General features: G+C 47.8%; 1 protein-coding gene across 1 annotated transcript in view; it reads left to right on the top strand.

Annotated features, from left to right (window-relative positions):
• Positions 1 to 26,549, top strand: part of BFSP2 (beaded filament structural protein 2) — a 94,406-nt gene that overhangs the window by 45,192 nt on the left and 22,665 nt on the right. The window contains exons 6-7 of the mRNA XM_055124788.1: positions 5,173 to 5,298; positions 7,754 to 7,974. Of these exons, the coding sequence (XP_054980763.1) occupies positions 5,173 to 5,298; positions 7,754 to 7,974 (347 nt within the window). The remainder of the gene's footprint in view (positions 1 to 5,172; positions 5,299 to 7,753; positions 7,975 to 26,549) is intronic.

Below are 26,549 nucleotides of genomic sequence, written 5' to 3'. Positions count from 1 at the left end.
TTGCTCCAGCCCCACAAAAGTCTTTTAGATTAGTGAAGTACCTGTCAAATTCGTAGATAAGTGAAGGAAGTTAATGGTCCCCAAATGAGAGGCAAGTGTGTTCTGATGAGCTGGCTTGAGAAGGTGTGTGTGGTGGTGGTGCAGGTGGTGGCAAATAACGACTTTCCAACTCACAGTGATCATATTAACTTTCTTTTCTCTTTCAATGTTAATTAAACCATATAACAAGTTTATGGTTGGTGTTGATAGGTCTTTTAACACTTTAGCACCTAGTAATCTTCCTTGCAGCAAAAAGAAAGTAGTTTTGGGACTTAGCTACTTGGCAGTATTTGTTAGAATAGCACATCAATTTTTTAAAATGTATTGATTTTTAGTTGTTTTCTATCTAAGGCAAGTTTTATCAGGATCTAGCAGTCGAAAATTTAGCCTCCACAGGCCTGGCAGTATGCAGGGGTCTTAAATGCCATTTCCCAGGAAGTTAGTCAGCTCGGTTGAAGAATGTGGAGCTGAGAATGCAGTTTTCCAGACCCCCTCTTTGTCTCCAAAATCAGAGTCTGCATTTTCACAAGATTTCCCAGATGCTGCTGCTACACATTAAAATCCAAGAATTTATCCACAGTTTTTTTTTTAAACAACAACAACAACAACATTTATTTGCAAAGAGTAAATTGGTTTAAATAAACATACAGTGACTCTATAACAAAGTAGTGGTTGGGGCAACAGACTCCTCCACCATCAAAAATCAATGTATAGGGGGCCAGAGGGACAGTTCATGCAGGTAAGGAACTTTCCTTGCATGCAGCCAACTAAGATCCAATCCCAGGCACCACATAGTCCCCTTAATCCTGCCAGAATTCATTCCTGAGAACAGATCCAGGAGTAAGCCTTAAGTACCACCAGGTGTGGTCTCCCCTAAACAAATCAAAACAAGACAAAAATTAATGTACAGGGTTAAAGAGATAGTACAGGACTGGAGTGATAGTACAGTGGGTAGGGTGTCTGCCTTGCATGCGGCAGGCCCAGGTTCGATGCCCAGCATCCCATATTGTTCCCTGAGCACCACCAGGAGTAATTCCTGAGTGCAGAGCCTGGAGAAACCCCTGTGCATCTCTGGGTGTGACCCAAAAAGAAAAACTATAAAAAGAGTACAGAGATTACAACACTTACCTTGCATACAACCAAGCCTGGTTTGATCCCTGGCATTGCAGAGTCCCATGAGAACCTCCAGAATTGATTCCTGAGGGCAGAACCAGGAGTAACCTGGGTGTGGACCTCAAACAACAACAACTACAACAAAAATCAATACATAACTTTTTGTCCCTCAAAAACATAACTACAGTTTTCTCTTGGTGCCCTCTGGGAGAGAATTTCAGCTCCATCCCTGCCCAAACAGAATTCAATAATGCGAAAGTTCCTTACTTTTAGCCCTTCCCATCTATGAGTTCTGAATCCATAGAGTCATCAAACCAATGCCCATGGCTAGTTAAATCCAGGAGTACAGATTCCACAGATGGAACAAGTACAACTATAGTGGGCTCTTGTTATTCAAGTATCAATTGGAATATGAATGTGTGCACTGAGATTTGTGAAAATCTATGTGAGCTGCCCAGTAGTGTCTGGGGGGAAAGTGGGCATGCTATTTTGCTAATGAAACTAATACAAGGAGATTCATCCCACAGAGGCCAGTAAGTACCACTTATGGTTGAAGATGGAAGGGGAGGGGAAAGCATGTGGGGACAGTCGCAATTGCTTTGGCCCCCAGTTTTACCCCAGACCTGCCCAATAGGATTTGAAGTTTTCCGACTTTGGGACTTGTCTGACTTTTACCCACTATACATTAGCAAAGTGCTCTCTGGGGACATATGCATCAGTTAAATTCACAGTCTCACATGCAGGGAAATAAAAGAATTTGTTGATGTTTATTTATATGTGTAGAAGTAACACAAGTTTTAAAAAATTTTTTATTAGAGAATCACTGTGATGTATAGTTACAAATTTATAAACTTTTGTGTTTGCATTTCACTCATATAGTGATTGTTTACCCTGCACCAGTGCCCATTCACCTCCACCAATGATCCCAGTATCCCTCTCACTACCCCCACATAAGGTTTTTTTAAAATTTTTTTTAAAGGGACACACCTAGCGATGCTCAGGGGTTACTCCTGGTTCTGTACTCAGGAATTACTCCTGGAGGTGCTGGGGGACCATATGGGATGCTGGGAATCGAACCTGCGTTCGAACCTGCTGGTCATCTGCGTGCAAGGCAAATGCCCTACCTGCTTGCTATCACTCCAGCCCCAGCAACATAAGTTTTCTTAAAACTTCAGTATGACCTGCTTTTTCTTGCCAAATCCACTAGTCATTCATTTAATTTTGTCGTCAGTAGTGTCACAACTATAAAAATATTTGAGGGACTGGGGTGATAGTCCAGTGGGGGCGTTTGCCTTGCATTAGGCTGACTGAGGTTCAATTCCCGGCATCCCCTATGTCCCCTGAGCACCACCAGGAGTAATTCCTGAGCACAGAGCCAGGAGTAATCCCTGAGTATTGCCAGGTGTGACCCTCAAAAGCAAAAAAAAAAAGCCTTGAATATTAATGTGATTAAATAGAGAGCCATTCACATCAATGATTAATGAGGAGGATTTTAATATGAATTGTAGCTGTTATTTTCATGACCTTAACGAGTTCATTCATCAATGATATAACACTTTGGCAAATTAGGTCATAGCTGTCAAACTTTGAAAGAATTCTCATTCTAATTTTTGTGCTATTCCGAGTGCAGCAGCTACACACATGACCTACTTTGAAGTCTAATGTGCATTAGGAACATTTTCTGCATCCCTGTCTTAAATCGAGGCAACCAACAAAGCTCCGTCTTCAATTTGTGTCTGCCAGTTTCCATGACACAAACATTCTCCCCGGGACTGATTTCAAATGACTGACTTGATGTAAAGAGTACAGAGTTGCGGAGGATGAGCAGGAACACCTGAACTTATTTTGTCCCACAGAGGTATCATCTATATAAATCATCTCAAACACAGCCTGAAAAATATAGCCCTGCAGGTAAGGTGCTTGCTTTGTACACGGCCGACCTGGGTTTGACTCCCAGCACCATACAGCGTCCTTTAAGACCCACCGGGAGTGACCCCTGATCAAAACCCAGGAAGAAGCCCTGAGCACAGCCAGGTGTGGCCAAGCTGTAGGCTTGGGGTCTGTCGAGGATTCACAAGCAGCAAAAAATGTAACTCCAGAATGTCAGTTGCTTAAAAAAGAAAAACGGTTTCTCCTTCTCCACCTCTGGGTTGGAGAGCTTCTACCAGACCTCACTGAAGACCACCGAGGGTGAGCTCTTGTATTTCTCCTTTTGCCCAGCAGAGAGGAATACCATAACCTGCGTCCCTCAATGTGCAGGGCGGGATCAGAGTCAGAGACGGTTCAAAGCTCAGACCTTTCCCTGGTCCTCCCAGTTGTGCCCAGCCGGGTTTTTACAGGGAAACAGGGTCTGTCAGATCAGGCTGGGTGGCAGATGTGCCAGGAGCAGCTACAGTCTGGCAACATTCCCTAGTCACAGGTGCATGCCTCTGACTCAGCAGCACCGTTGCAAGAACGGACTCCTGCGCAGTCAAGGGAGGTGCAGTCAAGGGAGGTCAGGTTATTCTCTGCACATCCGCTCTAACACGCCGAGACGGAGAACTGCAAGTGTCCACTAGTGGGAGCTTCTGAATGCTCCTTTCCTTACTTCCAAACAAGGCAACAGTATGCAGCCATCACACCGCAAGGGGCCGGGGAGAGCCTAAAGGGTTGGAACTCTCGCCTTGCATGCCCAGCCCCCACGTTCAATCCTGGCCATTGCATGAGTACCCCAGCAGCACAGAATGTACCCTAGAGGTGCCCCAGCAATTCTGAGCCCTGGAGCTCCCATTGCCAGACTGAGTATCTGTAGAGCGAGCCCTAGACCCCTAAACACTGCTAAGAACTCCCGCTTCACCCCCAAAAAGAACGCAAATGACCTACATAGACGGATATAGAACAGTTTCTTTTTAAAAAAATGTTATTTACTAATTGAATCACAGTGAGATACACAGTTACAAAGTTGTTCATGATCGGGTTTCAGTCATACAATGCTCCAAAACCCTTCGCTACACCAGTGTCCATTTCCTACCGCCAATGTCCCCAGGTTCCCTCCGGCTGCCCCCACCCCTGCCTCTCTCTCTCTCTCTGTCTCTCTGTCTCTGTCTCTCTCTGTCTCTCTGCCTCTGTCTCTCTCTGTCTCTGTCTCTGTCTCTGTCTCTCTTTCTCTCTGTTTCTCTCTCTCTCACTCTCTGTCTCTCTCCTTTTGGGCCTTATGGTTTGCAGTACAGATCACTTGTCATGTATCACTTGTCATCCTGTTGATCTTCAATTTGCTCAAGTGGGCGCCAGTAACGTCTCCATTTGTCCCTGTCGCGTTCGAGTGTAACCCAATAGTATCTGCTCGCTCCAGGAACACGAAGAGCCTCAAACCATTCCTTCAGGGTTTTGACGAAGAAGTCTGACCGTCTCGTAGGTGGGCGTCCACGCCGTCTTTTGACGTTCCGTGGAATCTAGTCGGTAACGGCTCTAGTCCAGCGGTCGTCTCTAAATCACATGATGTGCAGTACAGATACTTAAAGTTATCAGGTATATCCCTTTACCTACTTTCAACACTCAGTTCCTGTCCAAATGATCATTTCCAATTATTATTGTTATAGTGTCTCTATCCTAATTGCCCGTCGCCCCTTACACACTTGTGGCAAGTCCCCAATCATTGGCCAATCCTTCTGGTCCTTGTTCTTAGGAAAGTTTCTAAGATACAGTAAGTGCCAAAGCAAGGAGCAACGATCATACATATTTACCTATAAACCTGAGATCCTCTGGAAGTGTTATAAGAAAATTGAACAATAAGGGCACAAGGAGTTTTGAGTCTTCTCTCTCTATCCTTTAGAGCAATCTTTCGAATTGTCTTCTATCGGCATGCACTATAATTTCAAATTAAAGGTTTATGTACCCGTGCATAGCAACATCTACTGGATAATCTGATGTCTGTTTCCTCTGAGTTAGAGGCAGTGAGCTAGAGGTCAGTGGTAAGCGCGAAAAGGAAGGATGCATTCAGACTGTCCAGTCCTCCCAGCTCACAGACCTGACTCTCCACAGCAACCGGCGGAGGTTGTCCACCAGACCCAGGAAGAGAGGCTGACCGCCACCCTCAGCATGGACCTCCAGAGCACCGCCAGCCAAGTGCAGCACCTCCGGGCCGAGACGGAGGCCCTGCGGGCCCTGGTGAGTGAGTCTGGAAGGATCCTGGCGTTTCTTGTGTCTAGCCCTCTCTCCTCTCTGCATCCCCTTACGAGTAACAGTTCGCAGGATTCCTCCCTCACTGCATACAGGGCTTGAGACCCGAGCAGGTCTTCTGGCACTGAATCCAAGCATAGGAGACATGGTGAGGGTCTTCGCAAGTCTCGGCACCAGACTGAGCCATGACTGTCCACAGCAAATGCCCACAGGCCCTCTTTCCAGCTGCCCACTTCTGGAAGGACTGCCACAGCCCAGGAGAAGAAACGCGGCCCAGGAGTTTGCACCCGCTGCTCTCGGTCCCTCGTGGTGGCTTTGCAGTGCCCAGCACCCCTGCTTCCAGGTTACCTGGCTCCGCGGTGGAATTTCCAGCCTGGAGCCCGACTCCAGCTTTGTTACCTTCTGCTTCCAGCCCGACCGCACTCTCCTGCTCTGTTACCTTCCCCCTCCTCCACTCCGCTTTCCTCACTCTCCTTTTTCCTGAGTGTGCCCTCAAGTCCCTTAAGGGTGTCAGAGCCCCTGATATGGGCCCTGCCCTGGGAAGCTCAACTTACGATTCAAAACTAACCTCAAAGTTTAGGCAGCCATTAAGATAGGCGAACCGCAGTCACTTGGGCAAAGCAGAGAATTGCAACTCAGAGCGTGTTGGGTTCAGGTGGAAACCCCAGAAGGGTGTGTCCAGGAGGCAGCGGGCAGAGGGTTTTGGTGGTTGAGTGAAAGGAAGATGAGCTGGAGGGTGAAGGAGTCAGAGGCTCGGTGCAGGTCACCAAGTCAAAGCAGGTAAAAGGGCAACATTCAAACAGGTTGTTCTGGTTCCTGTTGACCTGCTGTGGGTGTTGACAGTCTCGCCCGGTCACTGCTAATACAGTTGTCAGATGTGACTTGCCCCGGCTCTTCCTAAGCTGGTTCTGGTGACATCAGCTTGCACCAACATTTAGTTAACTCCTCACACACAATGTAGTTCATGCGCAGGTTCCTTCATCGTTAGTTCTCATCGTTAATTAGAATGATGGTTGAGAGTATAGTGGTGTAGCGGCTGGAGCGGTAGTATAGTGGCTAGGGTGTTTACCTTACTTGCATTCAATACCCAGCATCCTATATGGTTTCCTGAACACTGTCAGGAGGAATTTTTTTTTTTATTTTTGGGTCACACCTGGTGATGCACAGGGGTTACTCCTGGCTCTGCACTCAGGAATTACTCCTGGTGGTGCTCAGGGTACCATATGGGATGCTGAAAATCGAACCTGGGTCGGCTGCATGCAAGGCAAATGCCCTACCCACTGTGCTATCCTTCCAGCCCCGCAGGAGGAATTCTTGAGTGCAGAGCCAGGAGTACTTCTGCGCATCAGCAGATATGACCCCCCAAAAAGGGGAAAAACACGAAGGAGTATAGCAGTGCAGTAGAGATGGACTGAGGTTCTACTAGGGAACAAAGCATGGCTCTTCCTAGGCGATCATGTGTTCAGATTCAAACCCTGCTGTGATGTGTACACTAGAGTACTTATCAGGGTTGCCTCTGTACTACTGTGCCAAGCCCCCTCTCCCATGAGACTCGCTGCTGTCCCAATACCATTGTGGTGTCCCCTTCACTCATACCACTCCTCACACACCCTTATCTCTGTGGCCACCCAAATCCAGCTCTGTCCCCAAGCCCTCAGCTTCACCTCCCGCGGGACTCACAGCCACCAGTATTTGTTCTTCTAAGTCCTGTCGAAACAGCCTTGGCCGTCCCAGCCCCTCTGGTGTCTCGGCGCCCGTGGGTCCTGTCTCTGTCAGCATGGACCCAGGGGGCCTGTCGGCCCAGCAGAGGCCTGGCCGAGCCACCCTGGCGCTGCCACACAGCTGCATCTTCTTCCTTCCACGGGTCTCATAGTCACGGCAACGGGGAGAGGCAGGAAAACAATCTGAGATGAGAAAACTCAGGACACGGCCGAAACTGCACTTTCACTGAAACAGTGTCTGAGAGACACTTCAGCTCTCCAGTTGGTGGGGTTTGGCCAAGCAATGTTACTCACTGACCATCACCCCTAACCAACATGGGGTGTCTGCCCAAGCTGCTTTAGGCAAGCTAAGAGGCATCATTCTTCTCCCAATACCCTGCAGCTACCAAAATTACCATTTCCAGTGACAGAAATCTCAAGGGCAATGATTGGCGATGTGTCTAGATAAGTTCCACTGTCCTGTCTCTCGGGCCCCTGACCCTCTTCTCCCTAGATCCTGACACCTTTTCTGGAACTAAGTATCGGATCCCGGACCCTGGAACCTGCAACTCTGCCTTCCCTCCCACTAGCTCCGCGACCTAAGTCGGCCCCGGGGAGGTGTTGACATGGTATCTACTGCAGTATCAGGGACCTTTGACCATGTACATCTGTGAGCAGCCCTCCTGCACCCTAGGCTGAGGTCAGCGGTGACCCCTCCCTGCTCTGGTTCACTGTTTTCCCAGAAACAAGGCCTGGAGCACACCCTGCAGGATGCCAAGCACTGGCATGAGATGGAGCTGCAGAACCTGGGCGCCGTGATGGGCAGGCTGGAGGCGGAGCTCCGGGAGATGCACGCAGAGGCTGAGCAGCAGCAGAGGACCCGCGAGCACCTGCTGGCACACCAGGAGCAGCTGCAGAGCCAGGTGGCGGCCGGCCACGCGCTGCTGGACAAGGAGGAGAGCGGGTTCGTTGACTTTCTTCTTTCCTTCTGCAGGGAGGACATGCCTGGCAGCATTAAAAAAATGGAATTTCCCAGGCTGGAGCCATCACTCAAAGGACTGGGGCGTATGTGGGAGCTCTGAGTTTCGTCCCTAGCGCCACATGGTCAGAGAGAGGCTCCAAGTCCCACCAGCTGTGGCCTCCCAAGCAAAGAAATTTCCTAAACACTTAGAAGTAACTGAGATAAACCTAAATCTCAGCACGCACCTCCCCGTTCCTCTAGACTAGCTATACTCTTCTACAAGTTCGCATATTTACCTATAATAAAGGATAGAGCAAATATTATTATATATGCATATACAGATACAGGCTGGAGCGATAGCACAGCGGTTGGGCGTTCGCCTTTCACGTGGCCAACCTGAATTTGATTCCTCTGCCCCTCTCGGAGAGCCCGGCAAGCTACTGAGAGTATCTAGCCCGTGCGGCAGAGCCTGCAAGCTACCCGTGCATATTGGATATGCCAAACACAGTAAGTCTCTCAATGAGAGACGTTACTGGTGCCCGCTCGAACAAATCGATGAGCAATGGGATGACAGTGACAATACAGATACAAGTATCTCTATGTACTTACAAGTATAGATATCACAGACGCATGCATAGATAGACCCTTGTGCTCAGGGAGGCTTGGGGTCTGTCCAGTATTCATTCAGTACTGTCAGTAGAGTGCCCCAAATCTACAGTGTTCCGAAAACACTGAGGCACTGCTCTCAAAGTTGGTTGCACTGGGCCAGAGCAATTGTACAGCAGGTAAGGGGTTTGCCTTTCATGTGGCCGACCCAGGTTCAATCTCCGGCATCCCATATGGTCCCCCAAGGATTGCCAGGAGTAATTCCTGAGTGCAGAGCTAGGAGTAACCCCTGTGCATTACCAGATGTAACCCTCCCTCCAAAAATAAAAATCAAAGTTGGTTGTACTTTGAAGTTACCTGAACAAATTTTAAGCTACTGAAGCCTGCGCCCACCCCTTAGAGATAATTCTGGTGTCATTGTCATGTTGTGGTCTAGCCCTCAACCTTGTTGTTTGGAATATTAGAAAGACATTAAAGATTTCAAAAGCTCTGGAGACTGGAGAGATAGTACAGAGTTAAGCTTTTGCCTTGCATGGGACCAATCCAGGTTTGACCCCCAATATCTCCTATGGCTCTCCAAGCCCAACAGGAGTGACCCCTGCATGCAGAGCCAGGAGTAAGCCCTGAGCACTGCAAGATGTGGCCCCCAAACCAAAGCAAACGAACAAACAAAAAACATTTGAGATAATGTAAATAAGAAGAAAAGGTTGAAATCCTGCTTTAAAGTGCACCCAAAACACTTGAAACTTCAGCTTCTTTTTATAATAAAGACCCTGGAGCAGGAGAGGTAGTATAGCGCTTGCCTTACACGCGGTCAACCAGAGTTCAATCCCTGGCATCCCAATACCCCAAGCACCACCAGGACTAACCCCATGAGCATTGCTGGGTGTGACTCAAAAAGTAATGAATAAATCAATAAATCAATAAATCAATAAATCACTGTATCACTGTATCACTGTCATCCCGTTGCTCATCGATTTGCTCGAGCGGGCACCAGTAATGTCTCCATTGTGAGACTTGTTGTTACTGTTTTTGGCATGTCGAATTGCCAGGCTCTGCTGTAGGGGCAAGTATATAATAGCACATGCCTTACCCGCTGTGCTATCACAAATAAATAATTAAAATAAAATAAAATAAAGACCCAGTTTCAGGACAGTGTTTCATACATACCCTGATGGGAGCCTGATTCCAGATACTGCATGATCCCAAGTCATTCCTGGATGCCAGGGGGCCCCATGGCACCAACACTGGGTGTGGCTGTGAGGGTCCCAGCACAGGGCCCAGGCAACATCACATCTTTGGACCCTTGCACTGAGCCAGTGCCCAGTGGGACTTGGGGAGGTGGGAACCCACGTGCTCCCTTAGCACAGCCCACCTCTAAAGAAAGGGTTCTGTTTCCACGGGTCTGGAGCGACCTCTTTTCTAACAGTATTCTCGGGGAGCGGGAGTTGGGGTGGGGTGGGGTGGGGTTTTCTACTGACCGACAGACCCCACCAAGCACAAGGGGCACTAACTGTTTCCTGAAGAGCCCAGAACGCCTGGGCCGGGCCGCTTAGTGACAGTGCTGTCCTTAGGGCTCACGCTCTTTTTATCTTCCTGACATACCATCCCTGGCACGCTGACTCATCATCTTCGTGTTTGACCCCATGCTGGCTGTGAAATACCTTCCCAGACCTCCATCTTGATAAGAATTAGTGGGAGGGAAACAGCAACAGAGAAAAAAAAAAGGCCTTCCCCTGCGTGGGTGTCACTTCTGTTGGTGAAGGACATTTGGAGAAGCCTTGCCACGGATCCTCCCTTACGTCTCACTAACCAGAACCTGCCTGCTCATCGGGCCTTTCTTGCCACAGGGATGCTGGGAAAGCAGCTATTTAATTCTCCAGACTTCATACCGGAGAGAGGTGAGGAATCAGAAACAGACTATGTACATCCCTGTATGACCTACCTCATACATATATGCGTACATACCTGCATACAAACATACATGCATACATGCATACGTTTGAGGTCTCTTTCTATAGACTCCTGGTACATATGCCTGTGCCTAGGGGCTTAATATTCCTCAAAGACCTTTTTGCCCTCGGGGAATCAAGTCCAGGGCGTCACATATGCAAGCCATGTGCTCTACTACTGAGCTACATCTATGACCCCTCTTCACCAGATCTTTAAGAAAGTTTAAGCTTTTCTTTTTGTTTTTATCAGACCTCTATACCCTTATCTCGCTCTCCAAGTATTGCATGTGAAATAGACTATCAGCTCTAAGATAACTTAGCAATTTTGTGGTCCAGTCCTTCATGATTCATAGAGAAGAGGAAAGCCCAGAGCAGAGAGGATTAATCCTCATTGCGCAGTGCTGGGGAGGCGGGGGGAGTGCCGATTCTGGCCCCGCCTGGCTCTCTGGTAGTTTTTTTTCTCAGAAGACAAGAGAACTGCTGGGCCTGACCTAACCCTGCCTCCTTTCAAAAGAGACACGTCACCCGGCTTCTAGCCAACTGCCCTTTTATTGGATGGATTTCAGTTGATTATAAAAATTAGGTCATAAGACAGGCATCAGGTGCCTGTCTTGCATGCAGTCAACCCCAGTTTACTGCCTGATCACCACCAGGAATGAAATAGCCCCCAAACACCTCTGGGTGGGACCCCAACCCCAAATTAATGAACTAATATAAAAGATGTTCCTAACAATGCTGGTTTTTCCTCAGATGCCTATGAATACTTGAATTAACATGCAAAATCTTTCTTAAATTTACAAAAATAGGCTAAATTTACTTTGAAAACAAATCCCAGGCCACAAGGATGGTACATAGGACCGGCACACATGCTTTACATGTAGGAGGACAGGGTGGGCCTTGAGCCTTGCTGGGAATGATGCCTGAGCTTAGAGATCCCTTTAGTGAGTGACTGACTGCTGGAACTAATGCAGTCTTACTTCTCTTCCCATCCCTGGCAGGATGATATCATTATTTCCATGTTGCAGACAGGAAACAAAACCTCAGATTACTCAAGTCACTTGCCCAAGCTCCCACATGAATAACCAGGAAGCAAGGACTGGTACTCAATACCCACATGGGCTCCCAGGAAGGTGCTCTTTCCATGCAACCCCTGCCTTTCCCTCCATCTTACTCGGATCTCTTTGCTAATTTCCCTGCTTCAGCTCTTCTCCCACTAATCCAGGTGTTTTCATTTGTTTCAGCTAACGGAAACTTGGGCAGAAATGGCCGCTTTCCTCACCGAGTGCCCAGCCAACGCTCCCTTCAGCCGGAGTTGACTCCGGCTTGAACTAAAAGCTTCCAGGGAAAAGGAGAGGGACCCTCTGCCAAAAGAGTCTGTGGAGCAATCTCCCCGGTGCCTCTGCAAATAAACGCTTGTGTGCAGCTTCCCCAGGCCCAGCTCCTTCCTCGCTCTCCCCAAGGGATATCATTTCGCCTGCTTGGTCTTCACTCACTCTTGCAGGCTTCGGGAAGGTTCCAGGAGCATGACACGATTTGCCTCAGCCATGCCAGGGTCTTGGTTTTACTGACCTAAATGTGTTGCCTGTGTTCCTGCATGCAAGATTGCCGAGATCTGGGGCAGAGCAGCACTCGTGCTAGAGAGGAGGTGATCTCCCGGAACGAGACACACCGGCCTCAGAGAGTTCCCGTCCCTTTAATGTCCTCTACGAGTGTACGTCCATGCACTCAGCACGGCACTTCTGAGTCAGTGTCAAAGGAAGTTCAGATTAAGTCTGGGGGATTCATGAGGCTGTACTTGCCTACGACCCCGAAGCCCCTGCAACCTCTAGTTTTATCCAGGATCCTTTCTCCAGCCCTCCTGGAGCAGTCAAAAATAGTTCAGGCATCTGCCGCCAACCCAGGCATGCTTTTCCTGCCTCTGATTAAAACTGAAAGGGCCACCTGTGCCCTCCCACAGAACACTACCCTCACCACAACACACACACACACACACATACACACACACACACACACACACACACACACACACACAGAGCCATGCCTCAAACCACAAACATGCAAACGAGCCCAGACTTCACTTCTTAATGCTCTCAAGCTTTTGTCAGTGCACCTGCCACTCAGAATTGCCGATCAAAATACCAAAATATTCAAGCTGAGTCTGTCTCTGTACACTGCTACTCCAATCAGGAAATATGTTCAACATGAATACTTCTGTCAAGAATCTCTCTCTCTCTCTCTCTCTCTCTCTCTCTCTCTCTCTCTCTCTCTCTCTCTCTCTCTCTCTCTCACACACACACACACACACACACACACACACACACACACATGTGCTCCCAGAACCTGGGGTTTCAAATACCAGTATGCCAAGGCATGTGTGAACAAAAGAAGCTATTTGGGGCCGGGAAGATGGCGTAGAGGACTGAGCACACACTTAGCTAGCATGTGAGAGCTCCAGGTTTGATCCCTGTAACCACATGGTCCTCCTAGCACTACCAGGACTGTCCCCCAAACATTGAGCTTCTGATCAGCCCCGAGAACCCTTGCCCTGAGTGTGACCCCCTCAAAACAAATAGGAAGGCCTTCTTCATAAGGCCTTTATGAGATGTTTACATAGTTTTGTTCTTTAAGGCTTACAAGTAGGCCGGGTACCACCTAACGCTGCATCGCCCAAGCACTGGGCTCCCCCACAGCTCCGTGGTTCAGGGCCTATAATTGGACACGGGGTACAGGGACTGTCCCCAAAAGCAGAGTGTGTGTCTGACCCGGCTGGTGCTGGACGTGCTGCATGTCCAGGCCTGTTTCCTTTCTTTCTTGTCACTATTAAACATTCACGCCCCCCCCCATTCCAGCCAAGATGCAACTCCCCAATCTACACATAGCCAGGGGGCCCCCAAAAGTCAGTCACAAAAAGGAGGCTCTCTGGGGCCTTACTAGCCTGGGCCTTTCGGAAGCTGGAAGCCGCCTTCTTGGCCATGGCAGGCAGGGAGGTGGGTTTGCTCTCAGCCAGCCTTCGCTCTCTGCCCCCGCTGAGCACTCCACCAAGAGCAGCTGCCTGACTCTGGCAGTTCATCAGGCTTTGGCAGGGAGGGACGAAGAGGAGCTTCCAGATCTCAGCATGGCTCTTGCTGTTTCTAATGAGGCTTATTAACAGGTAAGAAAAGCCTGCTGTGCCCTGCGGCTCTGCCAGGGCCTTCTCTCCCTCCCTCTGCGAATAACCCCCACACAATCACTCTCTGCCTGTGGCTGGCTGACAGGTGGGGTGGGGGGGAGCTGCTGCTCAGCCTCCCGGATGGAGCATTGTCACTGCAGCCGACAGAGATGGATGGACACCTCCCTACGCATAGACAGACTCTGTTTCCAGCCCAGGTAACAGCACTGTCGCTGGCCCGGCACGAACTGCCACGGCCTCCCGAGCATCTTTCCAGCTTGCCTTGACGGTCACTTCCACACACCAGCCCGGACATTTTTTTGTGCTTGGGAGATAACAGGAACAGGGAGAGACCGTTTCTGCCCTGCTGGATTGGGCAATCTAGTTGGGAATTCCAGGGGTGCACATGGAAAGAGAAGCAGAGCAAAGAGATGAGCGGCTCGTGTCACTTCAGACATAAAAATAGACCGGATCTGGCCCCTCTGCGGGATTCCAGTAAGAGAGTTCAGCCAGAATTACTCAAATCCAGGGAGATCTTAAATTGCTGGAGTGCATGCTATGCCTGGAGCCTGGGTTCAATCCCCAGCACCACAGGGCCCCCTGAGCACTTGCAGGAGTGACCCCTGAGCACTGAGCCTGGAGTAGGCTCTGCAGTATTCAGTGCAAGACAAATAAAAAAAATAATCGTAAACTCACCTCTTATTATCACTTAAAATCTCTCTAAATATCCTTCCCTGATCTTTTTGTTCTGTTTTGAGAACCGGTGCTCCTCTGGAACGATTTAAATCTCTCTTCTAGGATTGTAGAAAATAGCAAAAAAAAAAAAAAAAAAGAAAGAAACCTGCAGAATTCTCAGGTAAATTTGAATTTTTGGCAAACAGTAGTAAAGAATGCTTTAGTAGAATACCTCACATATTGCACAAGACATACTTCTACTATGAAATTATCTTGTGGGCTCAGTGCCATGTTCCCCAAGTCCACCAGGCGAGTGGCCAGTCTCTGCCTGCTCCCAGAAGTGCATGGCTCACCGGGGCTGCATTCGCTGGCCCTGGGCCCTCTAGGGGGGCTGGGAAGCAAATGACCACCAGCTAAGCGGCGCAAAACAAACAAAAACATATGAGCCCATTGTTATGACGTTTGGAAATCCAGGATCAAGGTGCTGCAGGGGGATGCGCCCTCCAGCCCTCCTAGGGAAGATTCTTGTCTCTTCCAACTTCTGGAGTTTCGCCAGAAATCCTTGACATTCCTTGGCTGGCAGCTACAACCTTTCCATCTGTTTCTATCATAATGTGGAGTTACCGCTCATGTCTCAGATTATCTGTATTTGCTCTTCTCTTTTATAAGAATGGGATAAAGGGTCATCTTCCTTTAAAGGAGCACCTTCTCTCTCTCTTTTGAAAAAAATCAGTTTGTTTGGGGAGGGAGTGTTTTGATTGGCCAGTTTTGTTTTGGGGCCACACCCAGTGGTGCTCAGGACTTACTCCAGGCTCTGTGTTCAGGAATCCCTTCAGGTGGCCTGGGGGGTGGGGGGAACCATGTAACATGCCAGAGACGGAACCCAGGTCAGCTGCATGCAAGGCAAGCGCCGACTCACTGTACTATCATTCCAGCCCCCGGGACCCTCTCCTAACTCCTGAGAACCGTTTCCAAAATAGCCACAAACTGAAGTTGTTAGGGATTAAGATTCCATGTCTCTTCCAGGGCACTCAGTTTGGCTATTTTGGGGAGACACAGCTCAGCATGCACAAGAGGCCAAATGTTTTAAATTTTCCTTAATTGGGTTTTGTCTGATATTTCCACAAGATTAGATTCCTGTAGCCAAATTTAGTTTTTGTAGCATAAAACAGATCACAAGGCATATGAATCGATTTGTCTCAGGACGATAATGTTCATTTTGACTCCTTGCTTATGGTTATGGGGGTCGGGCTTATCTGCTGTAAAGTTACTGTGAAGGCTAATTCAATGCACCGGCATCCAGGAGACCCAAGTTCAATTCCTCCACACACCACTGGTAGCACCCCCTGAACAAAGTGCTGGGAGTAGCCCGCTGTGTGTGGCCTAATAGATACAAAAATAAATAGGTAATCAAATAAAGTTACTGTTTTTTCCTTCATAATTGAACGTATCTTGTGGGAAAATGATTTGAGACCATTTAATATTTTGTTGCCCCTCAAAACTTCTCCCATTTCTTTTCACTTTTGTATTTGTTGATGGGTATTACCTTGAAACATTGATTAGTTTTTGTCTTTCAGTGCACCCTTGGCATTGCCAGGGGCTACTCCTGGTCTAGTGCTTGGGGGTCGCTCCCAGTGGGCCTCTAGGAGCCATGCTGTGAGGGAGAATCAAGCCAGGGAGTCAGGCACACAAAGCATACACGTCAGCCCTTTGGGCTAGCACCCTGGTCTGAAACAGTGATTTTCAAATTCCATCATTTCAGCATCATCACTGATTTCCTCTGCCAGAAAGTTTCCCTGTCAGTTTGTGTGCTTATCACAATGTGGCCTCGGGGAGGGGCTTCACATTTTGCGGAGGGTCATGAGAAAACAAAAAGGAATGCAGAGGTGGTGCCAGGAGCCCTGACCCTGGGCCTTCAAGTCAGCGTGGCCAATCATCTTGGAAGCAGCAGCTGTCAGCAGAGCTGTTGTATAAAAGTATTCTTGAGCTGTTGGTCCAGGGGGCTAGAAAGGTTGAAAACCATTGGTCCTGGGGCTAGGAAAATAGTACAGCAGACAGAACTCATGCCTTGTACAAGGCCAACTCGGGTTTAATCCCTGGCACCTTGTCTGGTTTCCCAAGCCCTACCATGAGCGATCCCTGAGCACAGAGCCAGGAGTAGTCCCTGAGCACTACCAGGTGTGACCCAAAAACAAACAAAAAAGTTATTGGTCTATTTCAGCGCTGCTAACGGCTGGTCTAGGGACTGGCGAGCAGACAGGTGTGAGCCCACAGGTGTGAAATGGTTGCTGAAATTGTGACCCAGTGACCCGCATCATAGCACACTATGACAGCTATTCTGCATTAAAGAGCAGCTCCTGATTCCCCCTTAGACCAGGAGTCTGAAGCCTTGACGGGGCGGATGCTATAGACCATGAGTGACCTGTGGGACCCTGTGGGCTGTGTGCAAAGTCAGCAATGGCAGTGACTGAACAGAGAACTAGGGGGAGGAGAGTGATGTATTTCTGCCCTGCCCTGCTCTCTGTCTACACCACCAATTATCCAGCTGCCTCAGGGTCTGAATCCATGCCGGGCCACTCTCTCCACGGCGCTGTGCCTTTCCAAGTCTGGAAATGACTCTCCCTTCTCACCTTCCCACCCCAGAGCCGAGACGGTGCTTCTAGCCTGGGGGCACGGTACTGCCTCACGTGCCCTAGAGCTGTGGACACAGTCCACGGTTGTGTCCAAACACATCAAACTCTCTCCAAGATAGCATACTTCATGCAACCGAGTCAGCTTCATGCAAGCACCCGGGAGCATGTAGAATCACATGAGGAATTGTGTAAGCATGCCATGCTCATTTCCAGCACAAAATCCCCAAACACTGGCAGAGGAGGCTCCTTATCACAGGTGGCCGGGTGATAAGACCCACTGGTACTCACCTGCGTCCATGCAGAAAGCTGTGTGTTTCACTTTACCTTTCCTTTTATTCAAAAGCTTTCTGGACCACCAGAAGACCCAACATTTCTTATAATCTTTGAAAGGTGAGTGATGAATTATTTTTCATGGATCTTTATGTAGAGGGCCACAAACAATGGACTTGGCAACATTCTCAGGTATAGTTCCAGCAAGTAAAGGAGAGACATACTTAATGTGATTTATAAAGCAAGATGTCATTCTATAAAGCCACTGTCACTGTCATCCCGTTGCTCATCAATTTGTTCGAGCGGGCACCAATAATGTCTCTCATTGAGAGACTTATTGTTACTGTTTTTGGCATATCCTATACACACGGGTAGCTTGCTAGGCTCTGCCGTGTGGGTTCCATACTCTCAGTAGCTTGCCGGGCTCTCCGAGAGGGGTGAAAGAATCAAACTCGGGTCGGCCGCCTGAATGGCGAATGCCCAACTGCTGTGCTATTGCTCCAACCATATAAAGTCAATGCCACAAAAAAGAAATCTTTTTTTTTTCTTTTTGGATCACACCGTGTGATGCTTGGGGATTACTCCTGGCTCTGCACTCAGGAACTACCCCTGGCGGTGCTCGGGGGACCATATGGGATGCTGGGAATTGAACCCAGGTCAACTGTGGTGCAAGGCAAACGCCCTACCTGCTGTGCTATCGCTCCAGCCCCCACAAAAATAATCTTTTCTTCCTTTCTTTACCCCGGCCTTCTGCCCACCAATGCTCTTGATAATGCTGCAATGACTGTGGGTTGCACAGACTCCGATGGAACTTGCCTGATTTCAGCTGTGGTGCTTGACCAGGTTGTGGTGCTTGCAAACTCAGCTGAAGTGTTCCCCAAGCTTTGTACTCCTTTAGTTGTGGGATTTGCACATGCACTCACTGGGTACCACACTCTTACATGGGACGTGCAATTCATGGTTGTGGTGTTTGCCTAAAGGTCACTGCAGAGCTCACCATGGCCACACTTCCTGACCGTGATGCTTCTTCAATGCAGTGCTTACCAGAGGATGCATCCCTTTCTTGAGCTGCTTGCAAACACCTGGCTTCAGGGCTGGAGGCAGTAGGCAATCACTTGCAGTGCCAGGGATCACACACAGAGCAGAGCCACGAGGCTCACACAGCAGGGTAACCACGGATGATGCAGGAGAGTGCAGAACTATGGGGATTGGACCATACACCGAACCGCTTCAAGAAACTCTTTAAAAGTCCTGCCTATCCTCATGAATCCATCGTAGGCTTTCTCCGTACTCAGTGTTCTGTCTGCCACTGTCCTGGACTTTGCACATTTTCTCTGATTCTCTTTCTCTCGTGGGGACAAACATGTCAGTGGTGATGAGTCATTGCTTAACAGACCACTCGGATGGGCAGAAGAGAAGTCTGCTGATCTCAGAGGCAGGTCCCGGTGAAAGCAGGAAGCAGAACGGTTGTTTGTTTATTTAGTCACCGTAAAATTACAGCATTGTTCATGATTGGATTTCAGGCACACAATGTTCCAACAACAATCCCTTCATCAGTGTCCACTTCCCTCCAGGAGTGCCCCCCCCAGTGTTAGCTTCCCAACCGTCTGCTTCTAGAAGAGGCACATATATATATATATGTATATATATATATATATATATATATATATATATATCCATTTTTGCACTGGGGTTCACAGTACTGCTGCCGATAAGGTTTCACCCACACTTTATCACCTTTCAGCACCACCTCCTCCTCCCCGTTGAACGCTTCCCTCCACCACAGACATTGTCCCCTCCCTGTCCCCAGCCCCCTCCAGTGACCTGATTGCTACTGAGTACCAGTTCTCAAGCGGAAGCAGAGCCGTTTTCCCTCGGATGTCCCCTCTCCTCTCCGCGGTCTCTGTGAGGAGCCTTTCCTCCCCAGGGTCCTCGCTACCCACTCTCTGGTCCTGCCCCGGTTCACCTTCCCAGATGTTGCTAGATATTCAGATGTGTCTCCTTTTGATTTGCCTCCTGGAAATCCCATACTCAAGACCCTGAGGCCTGGACTCTTTTTCCTTGATGCTCAGCCAATCAGCCTCTGCCCCTGCTCCACAGGGTCGAGACACCTCACTGTTGCAACCTCTTTAGCCCGACACCCAAGGCCATCATGAGCAGGACTGGGTCCATGTCTTCTGCCTTGCTTTCTGTCACTATGTCTATTCCTGCCTCCTCGAGGCTCCCTGGGGGGCCCAGGCCACCCTGAGCTCTGGCTGCTCTTACAGCCTTATCATGCTCTTGCCTTGCGCCACACCTTCCCTGAAGAAGTCTCTGGAAGCCTCCAGATGCAGCTCAAATCCCCACCATCTGTGTGCCTACCATAGCGCCACCCTTTCCATTTGGTCTTACCAGTTCGTGTTAGTTTGGCTTCCATGTGGCCCGGAAGCGCCTTAGTTAGCAGGCAGTGCCAGAAGCCCACCCAGAGCCTTCCCCTCTCTAACAGAAAGCCCATGTGTTGGGGGGAGTCACAGTGAAGCTGTGACCCATCTGCCACTGTTTGCATGCAGGACTCACTTCTGGTCATTTGATTGTATAGCAGACACAGGAATGCTTGCTCATTGTTTTTTGTTTTGTTTTGTTTCGGGGCCACTTTCTGCAGTGCTCAGGACTTAATCCTGGTTCTGCACTTGGGGATCATGGAAAGCCCTGCCTCCCTGTGCCTCTGTCAGCCTTGGCACCCTAGGAGACAGTCAGCCAGCCTGACCAAAGACTTGGTGTGAGGTAGAGTTAGATGATAGAGCTGGACAGATTACCAAACACGTCAGTGTTCAATAATTGTGCTGATAAGCGTCAGGGACCACACAGACCTTTGAGGAGTTTAGCATGCACGAGACCCAGGCCAGGCAGTGTCGGGGGGGGGGGGGGGGGCTGTATGTGAGTGGAACCGGGTAGGCTGCCTGCAAGACCAGCACCCTACCTGCTCTGCTCTCTCCCTCCGCCCAAGAAAGCTTGTTCTGGGGGAAGCAAATGGGAGACCCGGCTGCTTCTACTGCTGGAGAACCCAGGGAGAGGGAGAGCAAGCTCCCCACAGAAACTGAAGCTTGGAAACTTTGGTCTTAGACTCCAGTCTACAAAGAAACGAAGCTCTGTTACCTAAGACACCAAGTGTTTGGGTATCAACAGAGTTGCTAATTGATACATACTTAAATAGCAGAGATCTGCCAAGTGCTTCGACACTAGACACTATTTATTCTAAGTGTTTTTCAAGTGCTGACTCATTTAATGTTCACAACTTTCCGGGAAGTAGAATTACTAATCTAGCCATGGGACACAAAGACTGAGTAACTCACCCCAAATCACAAAGCTGGCAAGGCAGGAGTGCTGAGATCTGAGTCAAAGTGGTCTGACTTCAGAGTTCGTAGTCGCAGCCAGGCTATGCTGCATCTCCAGGCCTGGCCTGGGTCTCGTGCGTGCTCAACGCCTCAAAGGCCTGTGCAGTCCCTGACGCCCATCAGCACAATCATTGAACACTGACGTTGTTTGGTAATCTGTCCAGCTCTGGCATCTAACTCTACCTCACACCAAGCCTTTGGCCAGGGCTGCTGAGTGTCTCCTGGTGTGCCAAGGCTGACTAGAGGCGCAGGGAGGCAGGACGTTCCAGGTAAAACTGAAGACACTGGTTTAGCCCAACTCTCAGACTAACTCTTGCTACCTGAGGATGAGGTCGACCCCAGGCACCTTTGCTTTAAGGGCTCCTCTTACCAACATAGTCTTTATAAGCCCTAAAATATCCAATTTAGGACATGAGGAAAAAATTATATTTGCTTTATCCCTAAAGATTGCTTTGCTTCTTCTTACTTTGAAATTAATAAAAACATTTTAATAAATCCCCCGGCACATCAGCTGTCCTGGTGATTGTGACTTCTGGGCCTGAAGAATACACTGGCCTGGATCCTGATTGATCAGAAGCCCCTTTTTACTGTAAGTTTAAGTACTTGCCCAATCATCACCTGTCACTGTCACTATCATCCCGTTGCTCATCAATTTGTTCGAGTGGGCACCAGTAACGTCTCCATTGTGAGATTTGTTGTTACTGTTTTTGGCATATTGAATACGCCACAGGTAGCTTATCAGGCTCTGCCGTGGGGGCGAGATACTCCCGGTAGCTTGCTGGGCTCTCTGAGAGGGACAGCGGAATCAAACTCCGGTCGGCCGCATGCAAGGCAAATGCCCTGCCGCTGTGCTATCACTCCAGCCCAATCATTACACATCTAGGAAGTGGAATCAGCCTATGCTCTTAACTGCTTCTTTCAACCTGTGCTTTCAAACATGCTTGATAGTGACTCATGATAAAAAAAAAAGTAATAATTAGTATAGTGCAGTGCATGCACAAATGTGAACACATACAATGGAATCAAAAATTCCCACAGTGGGGCTGGAGCAATAACACAGCAGGTGGGGCGCTTGCCTTGCACGGGGCCGGCCCGGGTTCGATTCCCAGCATCCCATGTAGTCCCTTGAGCACCGCCAGGAGTAATTCCTGAGTGCATGAGCCAGGAGTAACCCCTGTGCAATGGCGGATGTGACCCAAAAAGAAAAAAAAAAAAAATTCCCACAATGATATTTACCCTAACTCCATGCAATTCACACTGACATTTCTGATCCTGTTTTATTTTATTTTATTTTTTGTAATGTCAGGTGCAGCCCAACAGAGCTCATCAATATATTGTGACCCACAGCTTGAAAAGGCCTGCACTCCTCTGTAATATCATTTAATAAATATTTGTTGAATGAATGTCTTGGCTGTAGTGACAGGATAGGAACATCACCCAACACAAATATTTTCAGCCAAGTAACTATGAGTTTCATCTGTCTCTTTAACAACTGAAATAACACTAAAAGGAAGTACGTGTTATTTTAGAAAAATGATGCCAGTGATTGAATATTTTAAAGTATCTGCTTCCTAGGAAGAATGTGGTAGAAGTCCTTTTTTTATTTTTTTGCATGATTTTGTTTTAAGTAAGTCTTACCATTTCATCTTCTGTAGTTCTTAAGACAGGCCATGAAAATGTGCTTTAGAAAACTCATTAACTCAGGCTAACATGAGACATCTCAGTGCCCAGGTCTGCAGTGCTTATTTCTCCCTCAATTAACCATGAGAACCTTCCACTGCTTTTCCTAGGAAGAGATGTGTGCTAGGATGAAATTTGAGTTTCAGGCTGGCCAGAAAGATAAACAGTGGTTACTAAACTAGGTCCAAAATGCAGGTCAGGCAACATAAATACGCACTGGGGCTAATTTAAATTCATTCTGAAGTTTTTAAGATTTCTAAACCCCTATTTAAAAAAAAAAATGCTAATACTGCAGAGATACTTCCGGACCCCATGCTAGGCTGAGTTGTCTGGGGCGCTTTGGAGGGGACCAGGTGAACCCACCAGCCACCCAAACAGAGCCCCAGCAGCCAAAAACTTCCACATTCGCTATCACCACCATGCTAATGGTCTCCACAGCTCAGGATAAGCCTCATTCAGAAATTAATCTCTTGAAAAACTCAGGTATGTGAATTTTGTGACTGAAATCTCCAGGCTTTCCTGGAGTCAGGGATGGGTTACCTCCTCCCATGTTCTTGTTATTCTGGAAGCCTGACAGCCATGCCCATGAACTGCCTCGGGTGTCAACTAGGCTCATTAACTGGCAAGTATCCAGAGACTCATAAATAAATCTCAAAATACATCAACAAGTTGCAGAGATGCTTTCAGACCCCATGTCAGGCCGAGTCACCATCTAGTTAAAAATTTAACTCCTATTGTACAGCCCCATTTAAAAATTTTTAATTCTTGAAGTGCGACATCTCAGACTCTATATCATCTGTAAACCAGGATTAGCACACCACATTGATTGGGATGTAAAGTAGAAGGCAACCAATCTGGATTAACAAGATACAAACACACAAGGCTTAACCTGTAACAACATATTAGTAATATTTTATACCAGGGCTTAAGGACTCCGTGGTGAGATACAACAATCTTCACACACTTCTAGGAAACTATTTTCTGATGATGATTTTTAGTGAATTATTTATAACAAGCAATACAAAATAAATTATTCAGGGCCTGTATAGGGGCAGGCTTGAGGGGTATTTGGGAAAACTGAAAATAATGGTGGTGGGAAGGTGCAATGGTGATGAGATTGGTGTTGTAATATTGAATGTAACAAATCATCTTTAAAAACTTATTAAAATTAGGGACTGGAGCGATAGCACAGCGGGTAGGGTGTTTGCCTTGCAGGCGGCCGACCCAGGTTCGATTCCCACCATCCCATATGGTCCCCCAATCACCACCAGGAGTAATTCCTGAGTGCAGAGCCAGGAGTAACCCCTGTGCATCGCTGGGTGTGACCCAAAAAAAGAAAGAAAAAACTTTATTAAAATTAAAACAAATTTTTGGGAAAAATTGTTAAATACTTAATTTAATGTTCTCAGGTGTCTCTGAGAGACTGACTTTCCCATCAGTCTTCCCACAGAGACTGGTCTCCACTGTGGCAAGCCTCATTCATGGGTCTCTCTGACAACCAGCTGTGCACAGACGGGCACTGGAAACAAAGGGCAGTGATTAGTGATGGAAGGATAAAGTTTCACATGAAGGAAGGAAAGCTTGTGGGTGAGAGTATGTGGAATTAAGAGGTTTAGACCATGAAGTCTTAATCCCCTGGCTCTCAGAGAAGGGCTCAGAAGAGGAGGGAGGAAAGGCAGACAAGGACAAAGAATAGATAACAATTGAGATTGTGGGAGAATTAAAGGGAAGGGCTCGAAACTGGCAGGTCGGCAGCCTTGGTTCTGCTGAAGTTGGAGTTTAGCTTGTCCTGAGGATTTGACAATAGCCTTCACTGATTGGAGCCTCCTCATCCTCAGCTGAGGAAATTGGTTGTCTTCACCCAATATCACTAAAGTTTCCTTCCTGTCCTCGAAACTCAGAATTCCCGCATCTGAACCACTAAAGCCATGAGCACTACAATTGCTGGTAGAGAATAGGACCTCCGAGAAAATGTGGCATTAGAAAGGTGTCGTTCCCCAAAGGGGTTGAGGTTGGTGCTGATTTCTTCATAGGGTGGGATTGAGTTTAGGAAATCCAGTTCCTCACTAACTTGCAAATACCCTAGAAGAGGTCCCCACCATTTATAATATGATAATGCCAGGTATTGGCATTAACTTCGTAGTTGTGTGATCACATGTGAAGACAGCAGCCTCACAGCAAAGACTTTTCTGCAAACGGAAAGAAGGAGCAGAGATGCTGAATGGTCCACCCTAAACCATTCTGCTGGGACAGCGTAGCAGCAGGATTTGAAATCAATTATATCAGCTTCCATCTTTCACATTGTTTTGACTGCACAAATGCTAAGGTTTATAAGACACAAGTCACCTTCAGCCCCACCCAGCATATCACAAAGACACAAGAATTACCTCTACGGGAACTTTGCTTTTTTGTGGAGGAGGTGGAGCCTCACCCAAGGCTGTTCAGGGCTTACTCCTGGCTCGGCACTCTGGAATCATTCCTGGAGGTACTTGGGGGATTGTTTGGAATGCTGGGAACCAAACTCAGGTCAGTTGCATGCAAAGCAAGCACCCTGCCTGCTTTACAATAGCTCCAGACCCAAGGACACTTTGCTTTTTTATAACTTTTAGCACATTTACTTCTAGAACGACTCAAAAGATTAACAGAGATAGAGGTAGATTTAATGAATGATAAAAGGACTTGAGAGTTAGCTTAAAGGGATAGAGTGCATGACATGATGTGTGAGGACGAAGGGTGGATCTCTATCACCACAGGCTTTCTGAGCATGCCAGGTGCCAGGTGTGGCCCTGTTGGTCCCTGGGGATCCCTGGAGCAGCCTGAGCATCAAAACATCAACTCAGGGGGCCAGAGCAATAGTACAGCAGTTAGGGCATTTGCCTTGCATGAGGCCAGGTTCAATCCCCAGCATCCCATATGGTCCCCTAAGCACCACCAGGAGTAATTCCTGAGTGCAGAGCCAGGAGTAACCCCTGAGCATCACCGGGTGTGACCAAAAAAAGAAAAAAAAATCAACTCAGCAGTAGATTACCTACTTTCCTTACATGTGTGAGACCCTGGGTTCAATCTTCAGCACTAAAACAAAAATTAATAAAAATTTAATAATAGCAATAAAACTTTAAATGAGGGGCAAAGAATACTTCTCAAAGGGCAGGAGTGCATGTTTTGCATATAGCAATTCCTGGTTTGGTTTGATCCTCAGAAACCCCATAAGGTGTCTCTCTACCAAGATGACAAAAGTTAAATAATATCTTTCTTATACATAGTAGTGTCAGTGTTAGTTTTGTTTTGCTTGCAGTCTTGTTGTACCACAGCTATTAAAAAAAAAAAGTCTCCCTCCTTCAGGGAAGCTGTAGAAAGGGCATGCAAGACTGTTTTTACAACTTCTTGTACGTTTTTATTATTTCTAATGAAAAATGTTTTTGATTATCTTAATTAGCTGGGGCCTAGGTTCAATTTCAGAACCACATGCTCTCCCAAGAACTGCTGGGAATAGCCCCTGAGCACGGTTGGGTGTGGCCCCAAAGACCAGTAATTTGATTTTAAGGAAATATGTTTGTGATCCAGCATGTGGTTTAGCTTGGAGAATGTTCTCTAAGAGCATGATGCTTTGAAAATGGAAATTAATTGGGGTCAGAGCCGCAGTACAGTGGGTAAGGCTTTTGCCTTGCATTTGGCTGACCCGGGTTCGACCCCTGGCAACCCATACGGTCCCCCAAGCACCGCCAGGAGTGATTTCTGAGTGCAGAGCCAGGAATAATCTCTAAGCATTATCGGGTGTGGTCCCAAAGCAAATACAAACAAAAATAAAATAAAAGTTAATCACAAACAGAAATGGGGAAAACTCAAACATTCGGAAATGAAACAATATATAATAAATAAAAGGGTTTCTGAATGTAAACAAGACCATTAGAAACATAATCTCTGAAAATTAAATTAAAGGTACACAGTAAGGGAAGAGAACTGGAGAGCTGGTCTGCAGAACTGATCTTGGGGGTCGGGAATGGGAGACAGGTGGAGGAGTTTGGGGGGCTCCGGGGAAGGGAAACAGGTGCTGGGGGGGGGGATGTGGCCTTGGAATAATGTATGCAAGAAACAGTCACGAGCAGTGCTGTAAATCACAGCATCTCAGTAAAATTGGGAGAAAAGGGAGGGAATGAAATTTGTGGCAGATTATATTGTTAACAATAACCTTGTTTTTTGTCTCACCAGTGGTGTTTTGAGCCATATCCAGCCCGGTGCT

The sequence above is a fragment of the Sorex araneus genome, chromosome 2 (genome assembly GCF_027595985.1).
Source record: "Sorex araneus isolate mSorAra2 chromosome 2, mSorAra2.pri, whole genome shotgun sequence".
NCBI classification, from domain to species: Eukaryota; Metazoa; Chordata; class Mammalia; order Eulipotyphla; family Soricidae; genus Sorex; species Sorex araneus.
Note: the sequence above shows the minus strand (reverse complement) of the source record. Positions and strands in the feature narration are given on the sequence as shown.